Raw genomic sequence first — 21,361 nt, forward strand, 5'->3', positions numbered from 1 at the left:
TATGGCATGAAATCTGTGGTTAAAATAACAAAATTTGATTCGAGTGCAAAATACTTTATTTTTGTACTTTATGTCACATTTAATAAACTTAAGATTAGAATCACAACGTTATTTTCTGTGAAAAGACAAAATAGAGGAACTTTACATAAAGATAAACTTACGAACTAGATTCCATTGCATTGCCAGTTACAATGTTAGAAAATAATACAAGATTTAAATATGGAAATTATTTGGACCCAGACGTTTAAATAAACGTACGAATATCTTATTCGAAGGACAAAAAGACACTTAGGGTCTTTGGCACTAAGTCAATATATGGTATTGCCTACTGGTAATGTTACTATTATGTTGATGTCAATTTTTAGTTGCAACGTTTATGTAAGAAAAGTAAAAAAGGGAGGGAGGCATCTTGATGAAATCGCACTAAGTATGCTGGCTTTCTTGGTTATTGATTTACTCTAGTCTCCCTTAGATTTCCTTCCACAAAAATAGTGGACAATCCACTCCTGCAACTTCTCAATTTACGTACGTACAGTCCACTATTTTACTTCTTGTAACTGGCAAGGACAATGATATTTGGTTATCATGGCACGATATGTGACACACTTACACACTAACAATTTTATTCTCACTTCATGTACACACATAAGAAACTTTATATAAATCGAACAAAGTTTTACCGAAGAACATTCAATGTTAATACTAAGATAAATTGTAAGTAATAATAAAGATATGCAAATAAGACTGAGATCAGGATAAATCTAAGTGTTTTGGACCCAGTGCTTTTATAGAGAAAGTAGGCGACATTCAAAATTTGAAATTCATCATGATAAATTCATTACAAGTAGGTATAGACATTTACCGTCATACCACAAAAACGTCTGTTGAACACTGGTGTAAAAAAATACAAATTATGACGTTGAAATAAGGTCCGCTTTGCAGCCACGTTTTTTTGACAAGTGTTCAACAGCTGTTTAAGTTTTTGTAGTAAGGCTGTTAGTTTTTTACTAACTTGCTCTGAAACTGTTTAATTTATATTTTGTCACCCACTTTCGACTTTTCTTCGTAATTATATTAAACCTATGTACAATTATGATTTACTCCATATAAAATAATCTTCCAACTTTTCTCTCTTAAATAAGTTCAAAAATTTCATTTCCTCCTTTTTTGGCAAGTCGGTTAACAAACATGCAGGTTTTAATACATCGTATTTTTTATAAGTTAATTATTAAATCATGATTATTTTATATGAAGCATGCAGATACAATTAGAAATAATAAAGATAGAGATTCTCAATAACACTAAAATGGGGAAAATAGTTTTGAATAAAATGCTTTTCAACTACCTTTATGCTCGGGCTTGAGCAGATAGTTCATAAGTATGTATTTACAAATATCTTCATTAAATTCTCAAGCCTATATACTTCGTCATAATATTTTAGGTAACTTTATGAAGTCGGCAATGTGGCTCGTGAAAATAAACATGAGAAGGAAAAGAATGTAGTATCATGATTTGCATAAAATAAAAGAAGAATATGTGATAAGACTGACATAGTACATATATATTTGAGGAGTAGCTCGTACATGGTGTCTGATTTTTTAAGCATAGCCTTGAATCTCATCTCAAATATACATACAATAATGTAAATTTTTGCCATCAATAAATAAAACCCTTATATGAACTTACAGTTGCTCAATATAGCACACTGGTATAGATGCATTCTGCACTGACATAGTTGGGAAACAGCTAGGCAGATGATTGAACTTACATTAAGAAGCTTGCGGTGAAGCCTGCGGGTCTATGGTGACAGCTCTCTGTTCGCCGTTGTCCATAGACATCACCATCTGGTATGGTACTTTGATTTGTAGCGGGACGCGAAGTTTTGTGTTTGATGGCGCCTGGAATATTAAGTTTTTATTGTTTAAATTATTTTTTTAGCTTTAAATTGCAAAAGATCATCAGAAGGCAAAAGAATCGTCGTATCAATTAGACCGACCTTTTGTATGTAATTATCACAGTCGAAATATTCTAGCTCCGTAAAATCTGTAAGCACGAATCACAGTTCTCATTCGGCACGTAATAAATGGTAAAGCGATGTGATTTTTTCAAACAAGAATTTTCTATTTCACTTCATTTCAAAAATACGAATTTACTTTTAACTAGGTGGAAATCACAAAAATAATGTTTAGCAATCAATCCATTATTAATTATAACAAAAAACTGGTCTGAAAGCTTATTATTTGTGTTCATTTTCTCTTTGTATATTATTATTTATATACTTACATGTATAGTGATCTCCGGTAAGACTTGTTTCTTCTTAGGCAGCTTGTTGATAGGGAACAGATCCGGGATCTCTTTCTTAGTTTTCACTTTGTTGTGCACTAGCATGTGCTTCTGTAGGTGGTCCTTGCGGTAGAAACCTTCAATAGAAAGAATGGTTTATTTACTTTGTGATCATATGAAAAAAAAAAAAAAAACATTTAAAATTCACTAAAAATATTTTTTATACAACTCAAAATAGCGTGGTTTTCAGCAGTACGTCGATAGTTCCCGCAAATATTTTTTTTTTTACATCTTCAAGATTTCGACAGCGAGCGTAACTCGGTAGGTTATTGTCGTGGAGGATTTGTTATCCTCTTTTTTTTACATTTTAAAGTGTTAAATAAAAAAATATGTACAACATATTTAAAACTGTTTCATAAATAACATGTAAAACTCATTTAAAAATATAAAAATAGATGGCTACCGGTATTGGTGGTAAGTGTTATATCGGTGGTTAGTAAACATCCACACAATAGACGCCGTAACATTTGGTTTTTTAACTAATTTAAAATTATAAGATCACCCACCTTTCCCGCAATCGGTGCAGAAGAATGACTTAACACCGGTATGTATGTGCAGATGTATCTTGTAGTGGTCTTTCCTCTTGAATGGCTTGGAGCAGTACTTGCAGACGAACACTCGCTGCGGCGTCGGTAACTCTTTCTCTTCTACCTGTACGTATTGCACGCAGTCTAGTGATGCTAGATCGCCTACGTCCATCTGGAAGATATTTACAGTCTTATTAATAAACACTGATTAAAGTTAATCCGAATTTGAGGGGATGAAAAAGTGCCTATGGTTATTTCTTTCTTACTTCTAGTTGTAACTTTAATCGGTGTTTATAAAGAAGAAGTTTGAGGATTGGTCCTTCCGGTCCATATTTTTGGTTCTTTGAATCAAATGTTGTATTTAAAGAGTGGGGATAATCAGTGGAGGATTTACCGTAGTGGACACTGTGAGCATGACCACAACTCTAATTTATACTCTCGCTATGTACTCGACCTATATCCTCCCTAAGGTATTCCCCTGTTTAGTAGTCCTATAAACTAGTTTATTTATTATCCCTCCTGTACCTATACTCCCTTAGGAAATTCCCTATAAACTCTCTCATGTACTTTCTTATGTATCTACTCCCAAGAAGTATATAGAGATACTACCTAATGAGTTTACATAAAGGGTTGGGTATGTCACCGATTCAAATGACCCTTTTTACGCGACAAACATAAACCAAAATAAACAGGTTCATAAAACAAAACTTACATATTCCTCCGGATATTTATTTTCTTTTTTCGCCTCTTGCGGGATGTCGACCTGCGGCGACTGCGGTGCGGTGTCATCGTACTGGTCACTCGAATTTTGCTGTTCGCTGCACTGGTGACTCTCAAATTGTTCGTTGGAGAGGAAACCTGGAAGGATACATTTGTTTTTGTATAAAATCATATTTATTTGTCTACACAAATAATTAAATAATATTTTAACTCGGAAGCCAGTACATTCCCTGCAGCAGTCATTTCTCTGTCCTTGCCTTTCCTGCCATACCAGGCGTTTTACACCTGGTCACGAAACTACTATTGTGACGGTACATAGCACTATTTATTTATTCTATATGTTAAAGCCACATGTTTCAATGTTTCAGAATTTAGGTACAGAACCCTAAAAACATTGTTGAAAAGTTCTTCTAATCTAAACAGGCATGTTTTCTTGGGAAATTTGTTGTGCCACTTCTTCTCAGCAAAAACACAAAGGAAGTGGTGAAGGGTAGGCGTTTTGGGGGCTGTCTTTTTTTTAATTTTGATGTTCCAAAAGTGCTGTTTTGCAGCAAAATTTTAACTTTGATTTTTAGTTTCTGCAGTACATACCTTCACCACAAACAGAGCACCACACACTGAACTGGTGCTTCGTGTGTACATTGAGATGCACCTTCAGATGCTGCTTGCGTTTGAACCGCCGGTGACAGATGTCGCACTCGTGCGGTCTGCTCTCTATAGGACGTCCTGACGACCGAGCTACTAGTAGGCTGTTGTCTGATGACTGGGGAAGAAGGAAAGGTTGTTTTTTAATGTGGGTAATTGGTTGTACATTTCATAAGTTCTAGCGGACTCGAAGGGTGATGGTGTGGTGAGATAGTTAGGGCATTTATAGCGAATTTTCGTATGACCCAGTATGAGATCTTGCAACTGCATAGTATGTAAGAAAAAAAGAAAAACCATTTTCAAACACAAAAATGTCGGAACTTGATCTTTATAAAGTAAAGATTTATCTATAAAAATCTATATTAATATTATAAAACTGAAGACTTTGTTTGCTTGAACGTATACGGTAATGGGGTTAATTTCAGGAAACTCTTTCACTATTGAAGAACCCATTTATCGACGAACTTGGAGTACCTGGTTCATATAACACGCGGGTTAAGCCATTTAACAGTTTCATTTCATTTTGGTTTAAAGCCCAAATCTTTGAAGAATTGCTCAAATTTTTTTAAGTCCTCTTTTTACTTTGTAAATAAGTTACAAATTAGCAGTGCCCTTCACTCATCTCAAACGATTTGGTGGCACACTTACACTCTAAACTTAAAGGTCATATTGTAATGTCGAGACCGTTTGCCCTTAAACATGTTAGAAGTTATGTGTAAGCATGTTACATATTACGTCAGTTGTAGTCTTCTACTAGTTTGATAGAACGCGCTAATATCGGTTGCTACGGGAGTCGGGACCGATTAGAAAAAATCATTCAGTGTTAGATAGCCCATTCGATCGAGAAAGGCTACCTATACGCCACTTTTTAAACGACTTACCGTGACTATCTCACGATTTTGATGCGTTTTTCAGAATAGTATAATTTGTAAGACTTAAAAGGAGTTTAAGGTAGGTTATCATTGTAATCGGTTTTAATTTTTGTTCAAGTCTTTGTCTTAATAAGTTTTGAATAATTTCGTGTCTTAATAATTAACTGCTACTCACATAAGGGTCGTTGGACACTGATTCTCCCGTAAGGTACTCCTCATCGCCGCTGTACATGTTGTAGGGCTGCAAATGCACGTTCATATGTACCAGCAGCTGATCATCCGTGTGAAAACCTGGAGAGTAAAGAAACGAAGTGTTAAGTATGTAAATACACAGTAGAAATTGTCTCACAGCCAGTTTCTTCATCAATAGTAATGTCATAAAGTAAAAGCTAAAGAAATTAGCTGTTAGGTAACAAAAAGTAGCCCCCACTGCCGCATTTATTTTATTTTTATTTTATTACATTTTTAGTGGACAGCGATAGCAGTAGTTTGAACCAACAATTATTATGATTTTGTTTCTTTTTTTTGAAGTCCATATTTATCTTATACAAACAAGAATACCTCGTTTCTGACGTGTCTCAAAGCCATCAAGCTCAGAATTGTACCCTCACTTAGTTAGAAAAGGCTATGCTGGGGAGTATCGACTTTTGTTGCGGCTGTCCCGGTAAACGCAATAGGCCAGTGAACTATAGTGAAATTGAATATAAAATCGATACGTGCTACTATTAATTATTGGAAAACGGCTAATGTACTCATATTCCATGTCAGAATGTTTCAGGAACAGTAAAAGTAATGATTAAAATACGTTTTTAGGCAGTGCAATGTATGCTGTCTTTGTGTGAAGAAGTTACCAGTTATTCAGTTTTTAACTAACGAAATGAACGAAGAACATGCCTAAAATAAAGTGTTTTGAAATCTTCATAATAATTTTGAATATTTATCTGCTTAACAAAGTAATAAGTAGAACAAAAATTCACCATCACAAAATATACAAAACCAAAATTAATTCCACCAAGGAACATTCCAGCTAACATTTTGTAGGGGTCGGCTTCGACCCTTAAAATAATCCCGTCTGCAGCCCCCGAGCGCCCCTCCCAAAAATAAATTAGATCTCTAAAACCGTCCATAATCTAGCGTCCCTTGAACCACCCTATTTCTGCCCCCTCGTATGGCCCATGGGGGATCGCCCCTAAAATAGGGGAGGGTCTAAAAAGGTCGACTGGTTGCTATGTGTGCATGTGTTGGTGCCACGTAATTGTAAACTGGGCACTCGATATTGATTTAAGTCGCTATACAGTTTATGTAGTCCGATACTAGGTCAAAAGTGGGTGTCTGTATTTTGTGGCGGGAAATTGGAAACTCTAGATTTTAATTTCTGTACATGTACTAAAAATATTTTAAAAATATATGAAATTAAAGTTCTCGATATTAGTTTCTCAACATGTGTATGTCAATCAACCAACAATTCGGCCTTTGTTCGATTACAATGTTTGATAATCCGAGTATCTTTTGGTTTGATTCAAAATATATTTCAGCTGGTAATAAAAAACTCGGAATCTTTCAAAGCAATTCTGAGTAAACCATATTTTTCACATAAGTTGTACTTTTATACTTTTATATTTTTTTAATATCTATACATAGACTCAATATTAGCGCGATATGGAATTCTGCGTGGGATTTCCAGTAATAATTTGAGTGTCATGTGGCTCCTCCCGTTCCTCGCCCCGCGTGCGGACACCTGTTCGTCCACGGGAGCGCTGCGCCGCGCAGCTTCTTCCAAATACACCTACATAGTTAGGATATAACTCTTATATGGATTGCATTTGTCAGTTGCAGTTTCAGTATCTACGCGCCCTAACGCTGTGTTCTATCAACGTTTGTTCGTCACAGTGATCTAGTTTACAAATGTCTCTGCGAGTGGCAAGTTTTAGTGTGGAAAGGCCAAAGGTTACTTGGTGCCTGTTTTGTAACAAACCGGGAAATTTGGTTACGGAGCCGGACGCACAAACATATGACATCATAAAGCAAGTGGCAGAACAACGTCAGGATGCTGTCCGAAACAAATTCTCTATCCTGTACAATGAAAATTTGGTCAAGCAGTGTTTCTCGTGGCACGAGGACTGTGCCGCAACGTACATCGCTGTCGAAGAAAGTAACCAGGATCGTGTTATGACCAAACAAGAAGATCTACGTGAGGAAATCGACATCAAAATAGAAGATGTACAGTTCAGTTCCGTCATCAAAGCCGTTCGGTCTTCGAGAATTCGCTCCGTATCCACAGAAGATATTGTTAAATGTTTGATTTGTGACAAACAACTAAATCCTGAAAACAAGACACCACATTCAATGCACTCTAGACTGTCGGCGGCCAGACTAATATATGAAGCCGCACATAAAAAGCAAGACAGGGTCTATACAAAAATAAGTATGTACGATTCACCTGAAGCTATGATTGACAAAGGTATGTACTTCCATAAAGAGTGTTATTTGAAGTATATCAAACTTTCTACTTGCTGCCAAAAGAAGCGTGTTAGTAAGATATCGCGGAAGGATATGTTCAAAGGTTTGAAGAGACTGCTGGTAGAGATAGATGGTAAACTGGCGACTTGCTGTTTGGAGGTGTCGTATTTGGCCAAACGCTTGGCGAAGCTGACTGAAGTGAAAGATGCGGTCGTGAACGTTGAGACGGTGAAAAGCCTACTTATTGCGAAGTATGGAGACAAGTTATTATTTTCTTACCCTAATGGCTTGGACTCATGTGTGGTATTTTTAAGCAGTGTGCCACTGAACGAAGTTATGAATCGCGTGCGTTAAACTAATTTGAAGATAAAGTATACTTAAATATTATGTAATAGTTCATACTCATATTTTAGAGATTTAACGTTTTGTCTTCCTGACCAAAGATACGTAGAATTTTGCTACGGTGCATGCAAGTTCATTAATAAAATAAATATTAACATTTTGTCTTCCTATCCATAGATTCGTAAATATTTACCTACGATTCATGTAAGTTCATTAAATTAATAAATACAGAAGAATAAGATGCAAACACTCTTTTATTCTCACCTTTCAGTTTCCGATAAATAGTCTTGTCATAAAAAAGAATTTGTTTATGACTCCGAGAATTCTTTAAGACCTTTCACCCTCTTACAATTAAAGGTAAATCTGTTGCTGTAACTTGATATTATCAACCTTTTGCTACATACAGTTTCAACCCTTACGATTTACCTTCTAAAACAGGGTCATACAAAGGTACATATACGCGGGATTGCAAAGAGAGGCGCGCCATCCGTGCGTCACTAGGTCAACAACATCAGCAATAGTATATTGTGATTTTTTTCATATGGTAACACAACTCTCGATTATGAAAAATTCTTAGAAATCATCACGAGGACATTTATTCATATTTTAAGCAAGTTTGTTTGTCTGTCCGTGCGTCCGCGGTAAATCTCAGTGACCGTTTATACAAGAAAGCTGTTTTGTACATAAACCAATATGTACATCAACCACGCCGATAAAATCCAAAAATAAAAAGTATAATAAAATGTTTTATTAGGGTGCTTCCCCTACACGTAAAGTGGGGAGTGTTATTTTTTTTTATTCCAACCCTAACGTGTCATCATTTTTTGATTATTCATATTTTTGGAAATAATTGCTAAAAAAGTTTGAAAATATGGAAAAAGCTGTAAATAGACTTCCTTGGAAAATTATCGAATACCTAGTTGGATTGAGGAGGTCAGACATATGCTCAGCTATGAAACCCTACACTGCGCGTGTCGCGACACGCCTTTGGCAGGTTTTTAATTTTGCAGCCTATTTATATCACAGCCCAAATAACTTAGAAAAACTACTTTAAAACCTCATGGTTCTGTTCCATTTTTGTAATGAAAGCAACATTTATTTCAAAACTTCATTTTGCGATACAATGTGGCTTAACAAAATAAGGTCGATCTTTCTAAAGTTTGCTTCATACGGACAGATGGGCCCGTTTGGGCATTCCCTTTTAACCATTTAACCCAGAATCCTAAAAGCTAGTACGTGTGGCGACGTTGGCACATCTGCAGATTACCTAACCAAACCTAGGTGCGGCTGACGCTCCGAAGATTTAAGGATCACTTTAGTAATCATCATATGTTCCTCTCTGTGTACTTTACACCTATTTCTACCATATATCTTACAAAGGCAATAAAGTCTCATTGAAAAGGAATTTTAGTATTAAAGGTAAGTTTTAGATCCTTAAAATATTTTAGACCCGTCTGCGCTCATGTTTATATAGACTTGCAAGTACGAACCTAAAGCTACATAAATTTTGGATATAGTTTCAAGGTTATAAGCCCCACTCTTGATCCTCCCTTTTACGCCCACATTCAGCTATTCTGTAATTAGTTCTACACATCCACTAAAAGTCAAGTTTATAACGACTAACGAATTTCAAACATGGCCAAATAGGAATAATAAATTAGCTTGATATCGTGCCTCTTTTCCCGCAAAGAAAGAAATAGAAAAGTATTTATAGTTCGCCGACATTTCAACACAGCTTTACTTTAATTGGTGGACGGTTAAATCAGTTAATTTGTTACTGTTACAGCCTTTTTATCGTCCCACTGCTGGGCACAAGCCTCCTCTCACATGGAGAAGGATTGAGCATTAATCACCACGCTTGCTCAATGCGGGTTGGTGATTTCAGACTTTTTATAGTCCAGGTTTCCTCAAGATGTTTTCCTTCACCTTTTTATCAGCCATTGGTGTCTAAGTATACTTAGAAAGTACATACAAACTTAGAAAAGTTGCATTGGTACTTGCCTGACCCTGGAATCGAACCCACACCCTCATACTCGAAAGGTTGGTTCTTTACCCACTAGGCCACCACGACTCTAAATCAGTTAATTTGAACAAGTGAAAATCAATTAGAATTCGCAGTTGTTCAACTATCAACAAAGTATTGGGGTTCATGGAAACCAACCGACACACATCGAAATGGAGGTAGGTACAGGAATATTGCGGTTTATGTTGGTCAGCGAACTCACTGGCCGTGACCATATTGCTGATAGGAGCCCTATACATTTACCTATTTGTTTATAGCTCCGTGGCTTAATAGACTGGTGGGTGCATGACTTGTTCGAGTGCATATGTCCTTCCTTTGGATAATTTAAGAAGTAAAAAAAACTGCAATGAAGTCATGACCAAACAGGAATAAGTACCTATAGGACAATGCTTCTCCTTTGAATTAAGGGACCAAATTTTCCTGAAGTTGGTTTACATTTAAAATTGTATTGAATACATCACCCAACTGTCATGCCAAGTGGATAATCCTTTACAAAACGCCATCAACCCCGTTGTCAGTCGCAAGGGAGGGGAGTGGTACCCCGTGTGACGTCAGCTGCCCATCGCGAGTAACGGGCACGACCGGTCCGCTCCGACCCTACGTACGAGAGGGCAAGGCCAGCCCGTTCACTGCGCGAGGATAGAAAGCAAGCCTATGCTGCAATATGTTTCATAATGTCGCTTTCATATCAGTAAGTCGAGCTGTACCAATCTTGTTCAAAAAGACTGCAACTGTCGTAAGTGACTATAAATACTGCTATGTATACTCAAGCAGTTGATCTTTGCATCGATGTGGGAGTATAGAATACTAACTTTTTGTTTTGGAAGCCAAAGTTAAGCTTAACGCCAATATTATTTTAAAGGGAAACCGTCTAAACTTTTGCAAGTTTGCAGTAGTTATACGCCTGGAACAGACATGACGGCCTTTTTTTCTTTATTGGCATTTCGTCAAATAAAACTTATACTTGTACTATGAGAGTATATAAGTTTTACGAAAGCACATGAGCCATACCTATGTCTTTGTATACCTATATCATCACGTACTTGGTCTTTGTATGACTCAACTATGAGCTTACCTACGCAAAAACATAAATAACCCTATATTATGCGCCATGTTTCTGAAAAACTTGTTCCACTTTTGTAAGAAAAAAATACTGGGATCTGAAGCGACCGGGTCAGGAAGAAACGGCCTTATGCTACAGATGGGGCAAGGATGACATGTCCAATAGAGCGAAATGGAGGAAAAGGGAAATGGCCGACCCTGCCACCGAACGATCTAATAAAACTAGACTTTTTATTTTTGTTAAGCATATCAAGATTTAGAATTAGAACTATGTTTGCCACATGTCTGATTTTTTTCAGACAGTTTTGGGAAACTTAAAAAAATATGTTAAATAGTTACAGGATTTATACAAACATACTTTCTGTAATCTGGGACAGGAAAGTAAGAAATTGTTAAGGTTGCTCTAGTCAGTTGAGAAATCACAAGCAACAAATAGATTTTTTTTTGAAATTGCGTCCAAAAGAATTTAAAACCTAACCACCCGCATATTGAACGTAGTCTGGTGGTTACGTGTGGGAGGGGTCTTCAATTCGTAGTGCTATTAATAAAATTGAAGAGCAAAGCTGCGAGACAAGGGTAGGTCGACTGGGGACGGAGGTCACGACGCGACCTTTATCCTCAAAATCCACGATTACTCACTACATTGTAGTGTACCTATCTATCTCTATTTTATGTACAAGTGGGAGGTAAGGCCGTTTTGTGTCCGTAAAAGATTAACGGAATATGTCACACGAGTGAGTTTACCTGTTCCCTTGTAGCTGGCTTTATGTCGAAAACTGTTTAGGATCTATGTCCTTAAAGTTGAGCTATCAAGTTATCTTTTATAAGTATTTACAGATACATAATGTTACCAATAAATGGGAAATGGAGGGAGCCCGAAGGTTCATTAAAATAATCTATACTATGCAGGTTAACGTAAACCGTGTTCTTCTCCAAATCTAAGTCCAAAGACAAAAACTTATGGGGAAGTTAAGTTTAAAGAATAACTCGTTATGAACCGCTCAACTTTCATTTGTGTCAAAATCTGTCGATTCGTGAACAACGAGGGGAGGTTGGATCCCCCACATATGCAGACGACTAAATAAAAGTTATATTCCCCCTTTGGTTTTTGCATTTGCTGCAGTGGGTTAAAAATACGTTAACTTTGTCAGTTTAGAATTTTGAAGTTTTCAATATCTTCCTGCTAAAGTTTAAGCTAAAGTAGCTTTTTATTTTTTTAAATGGTTGGCTTAAAATAAAAAGTTTTAATTTTCAAACAAATATCTTTACGTCGCCAAAGAATCCTCAATCCAACACGATGTCGACCGTTTCAACACACTAAAAAGGCTATGGTGACAAAGTACTGACAATTAATGTAAGCGCACTTCATCAAATGTGTGTTACAAAGGAGTATACTTCAAATATCTTGACCTACGCATTCAACAAGCCGTTGGTTGAGTCTTCAATTTTTTTTTTGTTGTAGAATGAAAAGTGAAAGTCGTCCTTTGGTGAGGCATCGTTTTGCCTCAAATACGCATATGAAACATAGCATACAGGATGACTTTCTTTTCCCATAATATTTTTGGAGATTATTTCAAACATCGGAAAATGTTATCATATGTACATGAAAAAATGTAGTGTCATACATACATAATAGAGTAGTATACGATATTGCCATATATTTAACCTGTATCCTGTATGCATTTAAATAGCCTAATACCTAAGCCAAAGGGGTAAAACACCTGCCATTCTAATAACATACAGGTCTCTCTGACTCACTAACATTTTCAAACCACCTGTTACAGGCACTACGACTTTTAAATTAGAACAAAGTAAATTCCAAACTCCTTTATATCTTCTTGCAATGTAAACCTTTTAGAATTTCTGAGAAAGATTTTAGTATCATAAAAAAGGTGCAAAGACAAGAGGGGCTTTCAGCACGCCTAATAATAAAAAGATATTGCAAAAAATGGGAGGGGCTGCTCCCCTGTGGTTCAAAATGGGAGACGCAAAAAAATATTCCATCATAATTCCTTGAGGGTGGGACGTGGGAATGGGTTTTATAAAAAGGTCATTTTAGTGTAGGTTTTGATTACGTACAATAGACCAGTCTTTAAGATAGAACTTAAGTTTTTTTGTGACCATTAATGTAGTTTCTACTTCATTCACAAGGTTTTATTTTTATAACATTGCAAGTTGCAACATAAAGTCAGCCTTCCACATCGCTAGAACTTGGTTCGAAGAGGAAAAGATGAAATGTACCACATGTTATCACCCCCCACTAAATGTTAAGCTACAACGAAATAAGAACCTTAATGTACTTTAAATAAAGTACTTTTTCCTGTAGAAGCTATTCTTAGCATGGAGGGTTTTTTTTTCGTTTACGGCTACCATCTGAGTCAGACGTACCTGCGTTAAGTGTAAAAACTTTTTGGATTGAATGGTCCCCGCTGAGTCATCGAAGACATTTAGAAAAAAACGTGTTACATAGTTTACGCGGAATTATAAATGGTGGGACCAGGGCCCACCCCTTATATGGGTAACTACTTATTACAACCGTTAATAGAAAACATCCTATCTCCGAATAAATATGAATTCAGAAATAAAACTTTAAAATACGGTCGTTGGCCATTGACTACGAGTAGTAATTAAGCTTTCAATCTATCAAACAACATGAACGTAGCAAAATAAAGTATTTCTCCTGAAGCTCATTACTTTAATGGAATATTCAGAAACTTGATACCTATTTTCGGTGTAACCTACGAACAACTTTAGGGGGTGCCCACCACGCCCCCTAACCGCGACCTTGGCTTTGGCACTTGGGATAGGCGCTCAAATATTTTATGAATAATAAACTCCTTTACTTTGCCTCTTTGGAAAGGCAGAAATTGAAAAGGCCCTTCGATCCCTTTTTAAATAACGAACATTTTTATTTCTATCTAGCTGGAAATGCGACCCTCCCCTATTTTCTAAAATAAAAAACTGCACACGTGCGCGTTTATCGTAAGGAGGGTTGTCAGAGCGTCAGGGGAGGGCTGAACGAAACCATGGGGCATTTACCTGAAGGTACGAACGCTCGATAAAAAAAATAAATTCCCCAAAAATGTTATACTTCAATATTAGACAATCAAAATGAGAGGTAGAAAACCCGTGCTACCAAGTTAGAAGGTAGTAACAGAACCTATTTTCCGTAAAGCCTACAATGGCGTACCATGCGCATAAGCCCTACATAAGCCTCCCCCATTCGGGGTATTTTGCCCTAATCACCATGTTCGTACAAGTTGCCGTAGTACGGAGTTATTAGGCGTTGTACATACTATGTTATCCTTATATCAGTAGGAGGCAGTTACCCCCCTTTTCAAAAGACACGTAATTGAAGGATAGTAAGGTGATTATTAATATTTTATTATAATATGCAGGACTTTTTTTGTTAAAGCTACTTAAGTTTGTAGGAAAATTAATTACCATTATGAAGTAAAAGTATTATTGGTTTATTATATTTATCTCTATTGTCTATGAAACAAAGGAATATAACTAACCCTTCTTTTTCGATGCATTGTTTTATATAGCAATTGAATAGAAAGCTTATCTGACTAAACTATTTATCACTTACTTTTAAAGCTATTTCGGAAAATGTAACTGTAGGTAATAAGCCGATATCGCAAACCTGGTGATAAGGTTTTATTGTTCTTAACCGATATCCGAAAAAGAAAGGGGTTGACAATTGAGCTATTTTTACCTGTTAATTACCTAAAATTTTTGTTTCATCTATCTGTTCCTATAAAAATAATTTAATTTCCTTTTACACAAAAAATACTTGAAAACTCACCTTTCCCGCACTCGGAGCAGACTTTATCCTTCTTCATATGCGTCCAGCTGTGTATCTTGAGGTGGTCTTTCCTCTTGAAGGACTTCTGACACACGAGGCACATGTACGGCCTCTCGGCAGAGTACGACTCTTTGAACTGTGGCGTTGTGCTGAACTTCTCTTCTGATTCCTAAAATGGTACAGCAGTGTAAGTTTTGGATTTTTTTGAACTTAACATTACCTATCTAAAGTGAAGAAGAAACCTATCTATACTTATACTTTAAAGCTGAGAGTTTGTTTGCTGGACCTAATCTCAGGTACTGCTGACTGGACCGACTAAAAAAAACAGTACTACATTATTGCGGACTTTTAACACTATAAATTTTATGGAGGTGAGCGGCATTTACAATATACATTTATGAGGCAGCGCAGTGTTTCCCGCGGTTCGCGGGTAGAACCGCTGGTGGATGCTAGTTGTCTATCTGGGAGACTAACTTTCTGCAATGCCTATCTCATCTCACAGCTTTCTATGTATTTGAAAACGAAATAGCATCTTTTTCGGTGGAGAAGTTTTCGTAAAAGACAAACATACTGACATTCGCATACATTTTGTTAGTTAGTACCCTATAAATGAACAATGTTATAATGATCATTAAATTTGTCTTTTTTGTCAACACAGATGGGTTTTTGTACGGTGGTCGGCGAGCCCAGATGTTCTCAAACCGGCCTACAGTAAGGAAAGCCCTAAGCGCTCACTGAAGAGAAGTAATTAGGGTTTCGAACGCTAATATGAGTGGCCAATCACCTTTTTATAATTATTATATATTATATATCTATTATGAATATAGAAAACTTAAAAAATATTTCCTTTATGCAAGGTGAAGTTTGTCTGCAGACTGGACGTAAAAAAATCTTAAAAGTTTGATCAAATGGTTTACAAAACCAAACACAGGAACCTATTTTACCAAAAGATATGCATATCTGGGGCCCGATTCTCCTAAGTAATTAATGTCGAAATCGAATAGAAATCGAATCGCAATATGATCGCAATAGCAGTTTTAACCATATCGAGCATTCTGCTACCAATAAAAGACCAATCGTATTCGATTGACATTTGATTGGTGTGCGATTGGTCTGCTATTTTGGTGATTTTGGTCTATACGGTAGTTTGCTGTACAATCATTTTGCAATCGTAAATCATTTACAGACAAAATGATTCATTATTGAATGACAAAAAAGGATAAAAACGTTTATTTCAAAGAAAAAATAGCAGAATGCCACATACGCTTCAATCGTAATCGAGTTGGGATTGGATCTCAGTCGAATCGAGTCGAACGTGAATCGTATGACGCTTAAGTAAAATTAGGAGAATCGGGGCCCTGTATAAGACTACAGGCGTTGTTGAAGACCGAATAAAGTGGCGAGCCTTGGAGGATGCCTTTGTTCAACAGTTTCGGTTGAAATTACTATCTGAGGACGGCAGTTTTATGAACTAAAAGCAGGTTCAAAAACTTTTAGACCTATTTTCACTCTCGTCTTGCACCTTACTTTCACACATAGTAAATGGTAATTAGGTATCTATACACTGACCTCCTCCATAATCTGTATGCCATGTTCTTCAGTACTAGGCGTGGTGTACTCATCAATGATTTCTTGCTTAATATCATCACCCCCAACGTCCGTATACTCCTGTTCAGGAATATCCACATTGCGCTCCATGAACAACTTCGTGTGGGTTTGCAAGTGTTTCCGCAAATGATCTTTGCGGTAGAATGCTAAAAAATATTGTTATTTGCCAGTTATCACTCACTGTGTTGCTGGGCAGTTTGTTCCACCACTTCTTCCCAGCAAAATCTCCCCGAACGAAAAATAGGTAGGTACAACGCATGTTATTCATCGGGCATTTTTGTATTGTTATCATATCATTCAGAAAAGCCGAATTAATGTAAACAAAAAGTAGATAGTAAAATATTGATACATACATACTATACCAGTATTTTTTTTACTGTAATAAATATTTTGCGGCCTTCAATGTATTTAGTTAGTTTTGTTGGCCCAGGACTGTCAGACACCCTAGACTTGGACAAACTAGATTAGACTTCCCGCAAAATTGATAAAAAGTAGCCTACTTTTGAAATTTCGATTTTTAATAGTCTGTACTATGGACCAAGATACCAGGACTGTCCCAACTAGATTTGATCTAGGTAGATGAGAAAACGGCATATTGCTGCTTCTGCTTCGTACGTTACGTAGCACCAATTATGAAATTTGGGTATGAGATTACAGTCTCCGAGTCCCCCATATTTGGGGCAATACGCATTGAATGCTACAAATTAACTATTAATTGACCTTAATCTTTCCTTGCGCCAAATATTTCCTTGGGGACACTGGGGATAAAAATAGTTCCGTTATCTTCCGCGGTATTTTTTTCTCATATAGCGTGGGAATTGCATATTAATGTTCATCGTCATTAGTTTAGCCTTTTTGCCGTAAAACCGTAATAGATAGTAAGACCGAGTAACTTTCGCATTTATGATATTACGAAGATTTAGTTCGTCACCTAACGAGAAATAGAGGGTTCATATTTTTTACTTGCTACTCAAGGCCAAAGAAGAGAGATCAAAATCGTTATTATTTCGCACCCTTTATGTGACCTTCACCCCTTTACTTGTTATTTGAACTAAGGCTCATATCACACGACAACTTTTTTGTATACCTAATACATACTATGTAGTTTTTGCTTAGGAAACTGTTATAATAGCTTCATTGAGACTTTCTAATATAAAATAAATCACAATTTATTTTGGAAGGATCTTTTAAATTTTCGTATAAAAAATATATCATTCCCAGAATTCAATCTATGTTCATTTTTCAAAACATTTTAATGAGATGTTGTAAAGTGTCACACAAATATTCTAAAAGCGTAAGATTGCGAGTCTATCTATGTACAATTATGACACTTCTTCACGCGCAAACGGCTGAACAGATTTTGATGAAACTTGGCGGCAATATAGCTTAGAATACATTAACAAAGTTTTCACCATGATTTCAATACACATCAATAGTGTAAAAAAAATATGGAGACTTCATGACAACCTTTCAATATGTATAAGAGATCAGTATAAAGTACTACTCTAGCCTAATCTCTAATAATCTAACAAGAACTAAAAAGCACTTACATTTATTACAAACAGGACAAGACTCGCTCTTGTCTCCGCTGTGTATGGTGCGATGGATGTTCAGATGCTCTTTCCTTTTGAAAGCCTTCCCGCAGTCAGGACAGACGTGGGGCCTCACTTCCTGGTGTTCAAGTGTATGTCTGTCTAGGTGTTCTTTGCGTTTCAGTCTGGTTAACAATGGAAGAAGTAAGTGTAGGTTTAATAGGTGTGCAAGAGACTTGGGTTGCATATAAAATAATGAGGATTTGTTTGTGGAGATAGATATAAAATAGTTGAATTAAGTACTGTTTATGTAAAAGTCTTTAAATTTTTTTCAATTACTTTCATAAAATTTTGGAATTTTTTAGTTTTGCAATTAAGGAAGGAAAACTTAATGAGGTTTCAAAATTACAAAAAAAAGATATTGATACCAGACATTCCTTTTAAATAGCAGTAAAAGCAGTCTTAGAATATAATATTTAGAAGTTAAAATAAATAAAATTCATACCCAGTGCCACATATCCCACAGAGGTACCTATAATCCTTGTTATGGATCATAAGGTGCTTCTCCAGCTCCTCTTTACTGTAATACCAGGCTGAGCACTCCACACAAGAGAACTGCACCACTCCATCTGGCTTCTTGACTATCATAGCCAACTTATTCTTAGCTAACATACTCCTTTTTATAGCCAACTCCAAGTTTGGCACTGGCTCTGTAAGAATACCACAGATATAATGAAAGAAATAAGAAAGAAAACAATTCCAAATTTGAAAAAAAAACATACCATTATTACTGTCCATCTTCTCCATACACTTCTACCTGAAATAACAAAATTAATAAGACCAAAATTGTTAACAATCCCTACGTTGGAAACTTTCCCACACGCGCGCAACCGTTAGAAAGGGCAAGGGCCAAAAAAACTGAACTTGAAATTGTGATCCCTTCCCCTACCAACGAGCATCGCCCAAGGCCCAAAAGCTCCCCTCTGCTTAGGGGTGACTACCCTTTGTCTACCCAAACTTCCCCTAAAGGAGGGGAGGGAACCCCACTCCGTGCTCGGCCCGATAGGAGGGGTGGATTTACCTTACCCGAACCCCGACATTGATTCAAAATCTTCTACCTGCCTAACTAAACCCAGTTTAAACGCCGGAGTAATAATACTACTATACAACAAACAAACACCAAAGAATATCACTAGTAAACATACCAAAATTTAATATAACGCGCGCGAAAAAGTTCTCCAACTTACACAAAGTGACAGAGTTTTTAAATTAAAACAGATAAACATACATAATACTTACAGTTATTTCATTGAATACACTACACAAGTTTGAGACACAGAAACAAGTCACGAATAACCCAATAAACAACAAATTATAAGTGCGCAAAAGAACACGAAAAAATAAAAAAAATCGAAACGCCGATGCACATCCGTCACAGAAAACGTTTTGAAAGTGACTGAAAGGTAGTGTTGCCTTAGTTATCTGTACGGAACAATATAATATGGTAGAAAACATACACAAAATATGCTCCTGTTTTTTCACTTCTATGCATATTACTAAAACGTTTTGTACGTCTTATACATTTCCTTAATTGACTCTCATTATGGTTTCAAATTTTAACACTGGCGGGAAAAAAGAAATGATGCTATAAAGTTCATCACCAGCTCAACAGTTTAGATAAGTTTTGATATAGATTTCAGTCTAGCAAATCTCTCCTAGTATTTTTTGATGCTTATGTAGATCGTTGTTATCTATAGCAGAATTTGGAGTGAACTGATATCTGCAAAAAAGCCCTGAGGTTGTTAAATAATATGGCTGTGTAGAAGAATAGTGTGGTGTAAAAGTAGCAACATCGAGAAAAGGCTATCAACTATCAATCAATCAAATTCAATTTCAAAAGTCAATGTCAAATAATGTCAATAAAAAGTAAACTCGAGATTCTCGCCACAGAGTGTCTTTGGTTAGCACGTGTGCCTAGAATTTTCAGCTGTTTTAAGTGTTTTGGTGAACTTTTGTGACTTAGTTTTGTGTTTGTGTGTTGTCTTTTTGTTTGTTACCAGTGGTGTGTTGTTATTTCGGTAACTAACCAGTTTTTTACAAGCATAATGGATCAAAATAAACCCCCCGATCCCGATCCTCCCGACATCTCTGCATATGCTCCACTTTCCCCCAACTATCCGCTTTCCCAACTCGCTGATGTTGCTTGCAGTATCGCGGACTCCCAGACCCTATCAACCTCGAATACCAGGAAACGCTCCGGAGATGATGCCAACATTGGCGTGTCAACCCCGCCATCAAAACAACAAAGAAACCTAGTTGGCCGCAGCAGGTACTCTGCTACTGATAAGGCACCTTTTATCGTTCATGTCTCTCGATTGGAGCCCCAGCCTAACGCCGGTACCTCTCTACACCCTGTTACTTTCGGAATATTCCTACAAAAACATAACATTACCAATGTTGTCCGTGATGGTGTTAAAAAAGTTGGTAGGAACCGTGTGTCTGTAGAGTTTAAATCCCCTCAGGATGCAAACTCATTTATTATCAACAGCATTTTACATAAGAACTGCTATGTTGCCTCTATCCCCACTTTTAATATAACTAGGATGGGTGTTGTGACTGGTGTTCCCACAGATTTAAATGAAGAGGAAGCCCAAAAATACTTGCAGGTCCCTTCAGGTTGTGGTGAAATCCTGAAAGTTCGTCGCATAAGCAGGAAAGTAGTTATTGATGGAGTGACTGTATTCAAGGCAACAGAGACATGTGTACTTACCTTTGATGGCCAAGTATTACCTCAAAGAGTATTTTGTTGTTACACCTCCCTTCCGGTTCAGCAATATGTTTATCCCACCATCCAGTGCCGTAAGTGCTGCAGGTTTGGTCATGTGGAACTAGTGTGTCGGTCCAAGCCTCGCTGCAGTAAGTGCGGCCATGATCACCCTGGTGATGGTTGCAGCACTTCTGAGGCGGAGGCATTCTGTGTGCTCTGCTCGGGGAATCATTTTGCAAATAGCAAATCATGCCCCGAGTTGGGTAGACAGAAGGCCATTAAGACGGTTATGGCTGAGAAGTCCCTTTCATATGCTGAAGCTAGCAAATCTGTCCCACTTACTTCTCGCAATTATGCTAATGCTGCAAAAGCTATTCCCGTCCCCACTCAGTCATACCGCAAAACTGTTTTCCTTAAGCCAAAGACCCATGCCCCTCTATCTCCCTCTTATGATAAAGCTGCCCATCAGCAGATTATTAACTCCCCTGCACCTTCACAGCCTGATGGCTGCGCTCTGAATAACCCATTCATTGATAGTAATGTTTCCTCAATAATAGATATACTTATTAAACTTCTTTCTACAATTCTATCCACCAATAATACCCAATTACCGTCCAACGTTGCCTACCAACTAACTAACCTTTTATCAAAT

At 36.9% G+C, this 21,361-nt stretch overlaps 1 protein-coding gene across 1 annotated transcript; it reads right to left on the reverse strand.

Moving 5' to 3' along the window:
- Positions 1-38: 38 nt before the first annotated feature.
- Positions 39-19,364, reverse strand: LOC124633472 (zinc finger protein 585A-like). The gene is made up of 12 exons (XM_047168702.1): positions 19,242-19,364; positions 18,725-18,759; positions 18,448-18,652; positions 17,961-18,127; positions 16,372-16,556; positions 14,803-14,971; positions 5,283-5,398; positions 4,182-4,353; positions 3,583-3,728; positions 2,850-3,042; positions 2,284-2,420; positions 39-1,898 (listed from the first exon to the last, which is right to left on the reverse strand). Exons 2-12 carry the CDS (start codon positions 18,747-18,749, stop codon positions 1,770-1,772), a joined length of 1,644 nt encoding a protein of 547 aa, XP_047024658.1. The 5' UTR covers positions 18,750-18,759; positions 19,242-19,364; the 3' UTR covers positions 39-1,769.
- Positions 19,365-21,361: the final 1,997 nt, after the last annotated feature.

The sequence above is a fragment of the Helicoverpa zea genome, chromosome 9 (genome assembly GCF_022581195.2).
Source record: "Helicoverpa zea isolate HzStark_Cry1AcR chromosome 9, ilHelZeax1.1, whole genome shotgun sequence".
In the NCBI taxonomy this organism is placed as follows: domain Eukaryota; kingdom Metazoa; phylum Arthropoda; class Insecta; order Lepidoptera; family Noctuidae; genus Helicoverpa; species Helicoverpa zea.

Bases quoted from the DNA above. Each gene is read 5' to 3' on its own strand.
- LOC124633472 (XM_047168702.1), bottom strand. From the start codon at position 18,749: ATGGAGAAGATGGACAGTAATAATG. The intron at 14,972-16,371 runs GTCAGTGTATAG...GTACCATTTTAG, and splicing joins GCATACAGATTATGGAGGAG to GAATCAGAAGAGAAGTTCAG. The intron at 4,354-5,282 runs GTGAGTAGCAGT...CTTCTTCCCCAG, and splicing joins CAGTGTCCAACGACCCTTAT to TCATCAGACAACAGCCTACT.